At 41.1% G+C, this 10,094-nt stretch overlaps 1 protein-coding gene across 1 annotated transcript; it reads right to left on the reverse strand.

The window, feature by feature from the left end:
- Positions 1-5,004: 5,004 nt before the first annotated feature.
- Positions 5,005-9,839, reverse strand: pfdn5 (prefoldin 5). The gene is made up of 6 exons (XM_089003026.1): positions 9,706-9,839; positions 9,326-9,428; positions 6,021-6,052; positions 5,647-5,721; positions 5,422-5,527; positions 5,005-5,199 (listed from the first exon to the last, which is right to left on the reverse strand). Exons 1-6 carry the CDS (start codon positions 9,769-9,771, stop codon positions 5,126-5,128), a joined length of 456 nt encoding a protein of 151 aa, XP_088859152.1. The 5' UTR covers positions 9,772-9,839; the 3' UTR covers positions 5,005-5,125.
- Between the last annotated feature and the right edge of the window lie 255 nt (positions 9,840-10,094).

Genomic DNA, 10,094 nt, shown 5'->3' on the forward strand with positions numbered 1-10,094 from the left:
ATTTTCAGCCGGAGGATCGAAGATGACTCGCCGCACACGGCCAGCCAACTCCGGAGTGAGGGCAGCGATCGCATAGTGGAATTTGGTGATCTCCTGGGTGATGCCGCGGTTGACGAATTGGGAGTCAACCACTTGGAACCAGAGCTCCATGTCATTGTGCCAGGGGGCGGGAAGTTTGAGGGAGATGGCGGAAATCTGGTCTCTTTCCATTCGGAGAGTTGATTGGGCTGAGGAGGAGGGAAAAAAAATGCTCCTGGCTGGCTCGCCAATAAAGAGTTTGATGTTTCTCTTTATTTGTAAGTAGGTTCGTTGTCAGATCTTCCAGGCAGATGATGCGCAGAGCTTGATCGTGGCGTAGAGTCGAGCAAGTCGTGCTGTGAAACTCCGTGCGATGCTGAGCAGGTCTCTGCGAGCGGTGCGTCTGTCTGGGTCTGAGTCCGAGATGAGTCTGAATCTCCCTGTCCCACGACAGCTGCTTTTATACCATTTCCAAGCCTGTGATATACGTCAGGGTGAGACGCACATCAAGGAGATCAAGGAATTGAAAGACATTAAAGCTTAAAGCTGCAGTGCGCACCGGTGACGCCACAGACTCATGCCTTGTACAGTTGTATGCATGAACTACATGAGGCAAATAGTCTGTCCACTCAGCTTTCCTTTCTTCTTGGAGAGTGCGTAGCATCTGTAACAGTGTTCTATTCAGACGTTCTACAGGGTTGCTCTGCGGATGGTATGGGGTGGTTCGGGAATGCGCAATGCCAGACAACTGATGAAGCCGCTGGAATAGACTGTTTTCAAACTCCCGACCTTGATCATGATGTAGTCTCTCTGGATAAGAGAACCGTGGAATAAAATCACTAAAGATTTTCTCAGCAGCAACCTTGCCTGACTTATTCTTAGTCGGGTAGGTTTGTGCGAAACGAGTAAAGTGGTCCACCAGGACTAGAATATACTCATAGCCTCCTTTACTTGGCTCAAGATGGAGATAATCAATATAAATTAGCTCGAATGGGGCACTAGTAGTGATGTTGCCCATGGGTGCTTTTTCTGGAATGGTGGGTCGTTTCTGTTTAATGCAGGAACACTGGCGAATTACGTAGTTTTCCATTTCGTGCTGCATGAATGGCCAATAGAACCTCTGTTTTGCAAGGTTGATCACCTTGTCAGCTCCAACATGACCCATGTCATCATGCAGGTGTTTGAGCAGTCGACTTCAGCTTACTAGGGAGAACGAGCTGTTTCCATTTCCCCGCCTGTCTGCATAAAATTCCCTTGTCCAGTTTCAGTCTATTCCATTCGTGTACTAGTCTCCTTGCCTCTGGTCCCATTTGTCTTTTATCATTGTCATTGGGGTTCCATCCCCTCTTCAGTGTCATTACCTCAGAGAGTGATGCATCCTCTTCCTGAGCAGCTCTGATATCATCTGGACTGATAACGGGGACTGCCACCAGAAGAAAATCCTCACCATCAGAGGTGAGTTGCAACACAGCCATCCATGGCACATCCTCCTCGTCCACAGCCTTGTCCCCCTGCCATATGGTGGAAACCACGTCTGGGGGCAAAGTTTCAGTGTACTCCTCTGTGTGTCCCTCCAGCTTAACTGGATAACGCGACAGTGTGTCGGCATCAGCATTCGCCTTGCCTGTACTTCATTCTGAAGTGGAAATCCGCCAATTCACCCACCCAGCGATGTCCGGATGCAGCAACCTCCACACAATGTCAAGAGAGCTGAAAAATATTGTAGGTATTGTTTTGGGAGTCACTGAGAAACCTTTGGTTAGTACCGCCTTTTCTGTCTCTCAGAGATCTGTCTGACAAATTTTTGATCCAATTCTCCCTTGAAATCTGCTCATCCCTAATTTTTCGCGTGTTTACCAGTAGTTGGGATTGTTTCAGTAAAAGTAATTTTTGAAATTTACCCTTTTGTCTCTCTTTGGTTTTGCTGTGGTGCCTCATATATCCGGATTTAGTAAATTCACACACTTCCTGATAGATTTTGTGGGTAAGTTTAGTTTGTAATCGCTGATAATAAGTTTCTATTACTGACTGTTTAATTTTTATCTCTATGTTAAGTCTCCTAATTCGCAAATTTAGTATTTTCAGGAATTTTTCAGGAAGAGTGTGGTGTCATCTGCCACCTGGCTAATCACAGCCTGCCTGCCCGCTACTTCAATACCTTGGATCTCGCTTTCAGTGACCAACAGTGATAAGATTTGTGCTGAAAGTAAGAATAACTAGGGAGAAATGGGACAACCTTGACGGATGCCACGGGAGACGTTGAAGCGAGGGGACGTACTTAAGCAGTATTGAGGAGTTGCAGTTGTCTTGACAGACTGAGTAAAGTAGTTTCCAAAACCAAACTTAAGTGATTGAAAACTAAAATGGTGTTCCAAAGTGTCAAAAGCTTTGTAAAAATCGAGAAATAAAATACAACTATTGTGGTTAATAAGTTCCTGATAATCAAGAATATCCAATACAAGACGAACATTATTGGCAATGTGTCTTTTACTCAAGAAGCCTGACTGTGTTCCACTAATTATATGCGGCAAGTATTTTCTAATTTGGTTTGCAAGGATGGAGGCCAAACTTTAGAGTCTGTATTTAGTAGGCAGATAGGGCGCCAGTTTTCAAGAGATGATGTCTTTTTTTGGTTTTGGAATGAGAGATATAAGAACTTGAGAGTGAACAGGGGAGGGAGCCTTTTGAGATGCTTTCAGAAAAAACATTGAGCAGGAAAGGAGCCAAAGGGTCAGAAAACGTTTTATACAATTCCGAAGGAAGCCCATCGTTTCCAGGAGATTTATTCATCTTGAGCTGCTTAATTGCATCATGCACTTCAATTAGATTGATTGGTTGATCACATCATTATTTCTCATTAATGTTAATAGTTTTATTGGAAGTAATGGATTTTAAAATTGACCCTGGCTGTGCTTGCATATGGTTAGAAGTGTATAGGTTACCACGGAATTTTGGATTGGATTTGCTTTTATTAGTCTCGCAGTGGAGAAATTTACATTTCACAGCAGCAAAGTTATGAAAGAAATGAAAGTAGAAAAGCAAAACACAGGAGCTGCTGGAAAGGCAGCCACTCTCGCGGCTTGAAGTCAAAAGAACAAAAACAAAACTAAATAACAAATAACATGACAACACAAACACACAGAGAGACATTCATTCTTAAGCACTTTCTGTACCCTCTTTGTTACATAAAGCAGTTCCAGATGAAAGAGGAGAGGATCAAAGCGTCTCTTCACCAGTGGATCAGGGACATTATGGTGGAATGTGCACGTCGACTACAAGCTAAATGTTGAAAGCAAACACGCAGCTGTAACATCCATTGACGAAAAGAGATTGTCTCACATCTCCTGTCCCACATAAATATGCAGCTTTGAGCAGAAAGAGTAGATTTTGTGGTAGTCTGAAACAATTTTGTTATCAATTTTTAATGTGTCAATGGTTTGTTTTTTAGATTTAGATTTTTCCAAGTTAAAGAAGTACGATGAGCATTTTTCCCCTTCTTCCAGCCAACACCTCCTGGATCTGATAAATGCACCCTCTGCTTTGCGTCTATATATACCATCAAGTTTATTTTGGTAGTCTGCTAACTTGGCGTGATCATCCTCAGATAGGGTTGCTGATTGACTGGAGAGATTATTTGAGCACATAAATCGTCCTCTTCCGCTCTTCTGTGTTTCGCTAAATTGCTGCTATATTTCCTCATGTATTTACCGATTTCGTACTTTAGAAGTTCCCATTGGAGGCTGAGTTTTGAAGGGCTTTATTAACCTGTTTATATTTTCCTTTACCTCATCATGGGCTAACAAACTATTGTTCAGCTTCCAACATAAAGCCTTAGGAATATTCATAACCTTAAGTGTGATTATTTTATAATCAGACAGTGGTGCTGGGTGGTAGTCTACTTCAACGAGGTCCGCAGATTGTTTTAGATATCAACCAGTAATTCAGTCTAGATTGTTTTGAAAGGTCCTTAGAGTGCCAAGTATATGTTTTTAGAGGGAAACTTTTCTCTGAAAACATCGCACCAAAAAATGGCGACCAGCTCCCGTGAGGAATGAATCAGCCCGTTTCCACAGGCTGATAAATTCCTTCTATGGAGCTTGGACGCCCTCTTCTGGCGGCTTTTGGGTGCAACATCAAGGTTTTCAGACAAACAGTACTGCAAAATACATTGACGTGATGGACTGCTACAATGTGTCTTTTTGTCAGTCGGGGGGGGGGGGGGGGGGTCCTTTCGTGACATCACGTACGGACTCGTCACCAACTCAAAAACAAGACTTCCTGAATATTCAGCGCGAGTCTTAAAACGTAAAATATAGCTATATGCGGTGGAATCTTTGTAAAATACGCTCAGTAGAAGTCATTTGAAGCCATTTTACAAATTATGGACACAACTTGTCCGGAGACGTCAGTTGGCATTACTATATTTTTCGATACCAATTTATTGTTAGTTTTGTGCCGTTGGAGAATCATTGGGATCAGTTGCAATGCATATATGTGAATGATAAAAGTAAATTGCACATTTGTTCATGAAACGAAATGCTGTGTAAAAGGAATGTTCATTAAATGTCAATATTCCTCATGTTGTTGGGCTTCTTTACACCAAAACTAATGAAATACATGATATTTTGGTTATTTATAGCATGTATGGTATAATTTGAATGGTCCGGCCCACTTGACATCTACCAAGGCCATATGCGGCCCACTATATGAAATGAGTTAGACACCCCTGCTCTAGTTGAATACCCAGTCATGAGAAATGAAAACACAGACCAACACAGGGATAAGTGGACAGGGATGAGTGAGCTTGTGGTCAAGGGCTATATTTAATTTTGGAGACCCCCATGGTGTACAAAATTGTGTTAAGGTTGCCGTGTTTCTTCTATCCATCCATTTTCTAATTTCTTCTCCTCACAAGGGGTGTGGTGCTTGATCCCATTTCAGCTGTCCTCAAGCAACAGACAAGGACAACTAACAATGTTCTGCAAGTTGATGTTCACTGCCGCTTTATTTCCCAAATCATGCAACAAGACTTCATCTAAGTAGTGCAGGATATTTGACAGTTGTTTTTCCACACACAGAGGAAAACATTCCTTTAAGTGTCATCATATTAAGCCTTGGTGCTGGAAGCCTGTTTACTTTGTTGTAGTTGTTGAATCTTCACGTTCATGACTTCAACCACAGCTGCAAGTAACCAAATAAAAACTGTGAGCAACGGCGGGTGAAAAATTGCACCAGTTACACTGCCACAATAACTTAATCGCAGAATGGGACCCAAACCAAAACCCGACCAAGTCAAGAAAAGTAAACTAAACTGTGTTCTTAAGCACAAATTAGGTTCACAATTGGTATTTAACTCCACAATTAGTATTTACTCTTACATTTATGAAGACTGGGTGCACTCACCTTGTTTCATGGCATGTTTTTCCTGAAGGGCGGGCTGAATTTTCTCTATCTGTTTTGTCAGGAAATCCAGTTTACGTTTGAAGAATGCCTTTGAATCTGCTACATTCTAAAAGAAAGGCAAACACAGTTTGCACCCTAAGTTGGCAGTTTTAAATGAGACTGAACTCCTAATGAAACATTAGGACCTTATTTAAAATATGCAAAGATCCAATAACACCCACTTACCTTTTCAACATAATATCCTGTTCCCACGTCCACTAGAACATGCTCCACATCATTTAATGTTCCAGGGACATACATCTAGAATAAGTCATGTCAAGGACAATGTCCCCCAGAGACAAAATATGAAACTCACTGTAAAATACAAATTGAAATGTATTTCACTCATCTTTTTATGTATTTTCTATTTAAGTAATTTCATTTCGTATGGGGAATGGATTACATTAAAATAATCCTGAATATGGTATTAACAAAACATGCAATTGAAAACAACAAAAACACCAAATTCACTCATGTTGAAAAACAGATTATAAGGCCGATGCATCCAAAACGCAGATAATTAAAAAAGTCCCGGTGCTGAATACCACTCCACAGGATACAGAACTTGTAAGTGGGACGAGTAATTCTTTGCCTAAGTGAAGGAAAAGAAAAGAGAGAGTTCAGTAGCACGATTTGACAACCTTGACTAAACTGGCAACACCCAAACATGTGTGCGGTATTTATCCCACAGATGCAATTGCAGACATAATTATCATATTACTCACAAAACGTTTGGGGGATTCAGCTTTTGGCGAAGTTTCATGATGAACTAAAAAGAGCACTGTGAACTTAATTACAGATTGAAAGGTTCAGTGAGAACTTTTGCTGTTCAGTTTATCTACATGTCTCGCTTATAAGACTAGTGACGAGAAGACCATTTATTGGTAGATAAACATTTTGATGGATGTTAAAAAGACAAGTACACGACTGTAGAGCCCTTTTCTGTCAAACACAGAAGGTATAATGAGGGTTGGCCATTGCATCCATCATGAGCTAACAGTCAATCATGAAGGAAGAAGCATGAACTCAATCACTGCCAGCCCAATTAGTTTGTTGCTTATGATGTAATTTATTGTAGGTGCCTCTAAATGGCAATAAATTAGTTATTAAAAGAAACAAAAATACATAAAAAAACCACTGCCGTGAAATTTGTGACACCATTGAGTAGAGGGCAGCAAAGCACATTTCCCCAGCACATTTGAAACAACATGTGACACCAAGGTCTAAGCCAGGGATGGGCAAACTACGGCCCGCGGGCCACATACATGTTAGGCTTTTTAATCCGGCCCGCCGAACTTGTCCAAACTATAGTAAAAACAGTGTCCGAAACTCGTGACAAAAAGGTAGCGGACAAAAGGGCAGACAACTCTGAAAAGTTGCCTGCCCCGTTTTTCACAACTTGAAACACTATAAGAGCAGCAATCGCAAAAAAAAAACGCCATCACAAATTATTAAGTTTTTTTATATTAATTAAGGCTGTACCTATCACAAATGTTACCTTGCTTAATTAACAGTAAATGTCCAAGGCTGCAGATTGCGCTGCAGTAGTCATTTGTCACCATGGGGCACAATGCAATGTTTGCATTGCTAGCTACAAGCCACTAAGCCCCTTTCATAAATCTCACGTACACTTTACAGTCACGGTTTGATATAAATGTACGTTTTTTAGCGTCACACATGTTGTTAGCTTCTTTTGAATCTTTCTTCTGGGCTGAGGTTCTGTGTATCTATTTTGGAAAATAATATGCAAATAACCTTATAACGCTTGCGAAAGTCCGGAAGAAAGAAGCAGACTTCTGATTGGCTGCCGTGCAGAGTATGCAAATTTCAACTGCAGGTAGCCTATGTCTGTGTGCTTGGCGATGGTACACGTGTACTGTTTGCGCGTGAAGGCGAGGGCGTCCGTGGCGAGTTTGTACAGCGCGCGGTCAGGACAATCCATCCATGATTTAGCGGAGTTTAACACAAGTAGGTATTCTTGAGCTTGACTATTTTGTCGTGGAATAATATGTTTTGAATGTTGAAAGTGATTAAATTTTTCAATAAATGTTGATTTCTTAACTTTACACCGTCGATTGAAACTTATTAAAAACAGGCAATCTTGATAAATCACAGTGCATATGTTATTTTAATCTATTTCCATTTCCTCCTCCCAGTATCTGCGAAATAGTCTGCAAATGCCATATCTTGGATATTCCTTGAGACAAATTTATTAATTGATCAGGGATATGTTTCACATTTGAAAGACAGTTAATAAATTGGGTTGTAGTGTTCTTACTGTGCTATGAGGTTGGTACACACTACGTTTAAAGGACAACCGGCACCATTTTTTGTTTCCTACTGACATCAGAAAAACGTTTTATAGCATCTAAAATACCCAAAACACGCAGGCTGATATTTTTAGTCAAATGAAAAACACCAATAAAAATGGCTTCAAAATGAATCCGGAAATGGCCAGTTTCAGAAGGTCCCACCCCCTTGTTCGTGACGTCACGCCAAGATGTCTTGCCTTGCTCGAGAATCAAAACAATGGCTTCAGATTCGGAGAAGATGCTTTCTTGTTACTCATCCAGTTATGAATATGATTCAAATAGTTCTGAAGAGGAAAGCATGTTTGCAATTGATTCAAGGAGTTCTCCCATGTCAATTCGAGCCGTCAATGACAGCAATGTAGCACCCAGAAAATGCAGAAGATGGCGCCCAAGCTCCGTTGGAAATGGGCTGATTTGTCTGCTGGAAATTTGTGTCAACTAGTATCAAATAGTAGTCTTGGTGCAACACATAACGATTCACCATCACATTATGTGTTTTTCTTCTAATTTTGCCATCAACACGGATCAACACGAAGTTTTCAGATCAAACAAAGTACCGCAAAATGCATTGTGTGTCGCTTTCTCGGGCAGGGGCGGTCCAAACGTGACGTCACATGGGGATCGTCATCAACTTGAAAACAAGACTTCATGAATATTCAGTGTGAGTCTTAAAACGTAAACTATAGCTATATGCTGTGGAATCTTTGTAAAATACGCCCAGTCGAAGTCATTTGAAGTGATTTTATAAATTATGGACATAACTTGTTCGGAGGCGTCGGTTGTCGTTTAATTCTTTAGGTTTAGTATTTCCGGCCCAAACACTCCCTCCAAATGCCCTCTGTCAAATTTTAGAACCCATTGCGGCCCGCGAGTCAAAAAGTTTGCCCACCCCTGGTCTAAGCTGTATTCAACTAACACAGCGGCCTAGCTCAACTCCACTTTCTAATTCTGAGTGCCGTAAAGGCAATGCACGGGTGTTATAATTAAAATGTTAAAAATAAGGTCTGGAGATCGTGGTCGTTAAATACGGGTGGTCCTAAGTCGGGCCGGTCATAAGTCGGTTGTTACCTGTAGTTGAATGGTTCTCATGACATGATGTGTATGCTATCTAGCTGGATACTAAGCTGGCTACCTAGATAGCTAACTATTTGCTATTCTATTTTCTGTCTATTAGCTATCTATCTAGCTATCTGGCTGTCCATCTTGTAGCTAGCTATTAGCTATCTACCGAGCTAGCTATCTATTAGCTAGCTGGCTAGCTTTCTATCTATTTGAGTTATTCCGGGTAGAGTGAACGCTGGCGCGTGTCGCTGCCGCTGCTCACCCACAGAAAAGACTTATCCTGTGACTGTAAAGTGACCTTAAGAGTTTTGAAAGGCGCTTAGAAAACAGATGTATTTTTATTATGATTATTATTAATCCTGATAACCATCTAAACAGAGTATCACCTAACTCGGAGTACATTTAGTGATGACCTGATCGCGAGAAAAGATGGCGTTGGCCAACCGATACGATATGAAAATGTACACAATCCGTAAAGAGACGATACCCACCTTGATTGTTTTTGTTTAAAAAATTCAAATTATCTTTTGCTTCGACATATTTAGCCTGGACAACTTTGAGCTGGCTTATTGAAGACGTCAGGAACTCAATCTCCTGCAACATAACACCATACACCAGTGTCAATATTGTCCCCCATGAAAACGACACACTTGCCTACACATATGTTCATCAATGTGTTCAATGTACAAATGTCTATGTGAGCTAGAATAATTTAGCTACTTTTGAATGGTGGTTGTTGTATGGTAATGAATACGAGCGAGCAACTGCATCAAACAAAACTCAACCACTGTGTCTTCAATTCGATTCGTGTGGTATCTATACAATGACATTGAACCCAATACGCAAAAATTAGAAATGAAAGTATACTTGCCTGGTCTAATTGACTTTTTAGTCCCTCAAGTTGAAGTAGCGACAGATCCGCGAGATTGATCGCCATCTTGGGAGCGTGATAGTGTAACTGCTTCCGGTTGAAGGAAATGTGGGAGTCGTTTTCGTATGGTGCCCCCCGGCGATGGCTTCTTCTCGTTGTCCAATTTTTGGAGCATGCCCACACACACCATCCCAATCCGATTTGCGTAATCGGAATCAGAATGAGAAAAACTTTATTCAGCCCACAATGGGGAAATTTGCAAAATAATAAATACATGAAATGGAAGGTGATAAAACAAGGAAAAACCTAAATTGCCCAAATTGTGACTATTCCTCATCTGCTCAACCACTTTTGCGTGTTGTAAATTGTTATTAGTGTCGAGAACAGGG

Source organism: Hippocampus bargibanti, linkage group LG08 (assembly GCF_051943395.1).
Source record: "Hippocampus bargibanti isolate YZ-2025 linkage group LG08, ASM5194339v1, whole genome shotgun sequence".
Lineage (NCBI taxonomy): Eukaryota > Metazoa > Chordata > Actinopteri > Syngnathiformes > Syngnathidae > Hippocampus > Hippocampus bargibanti.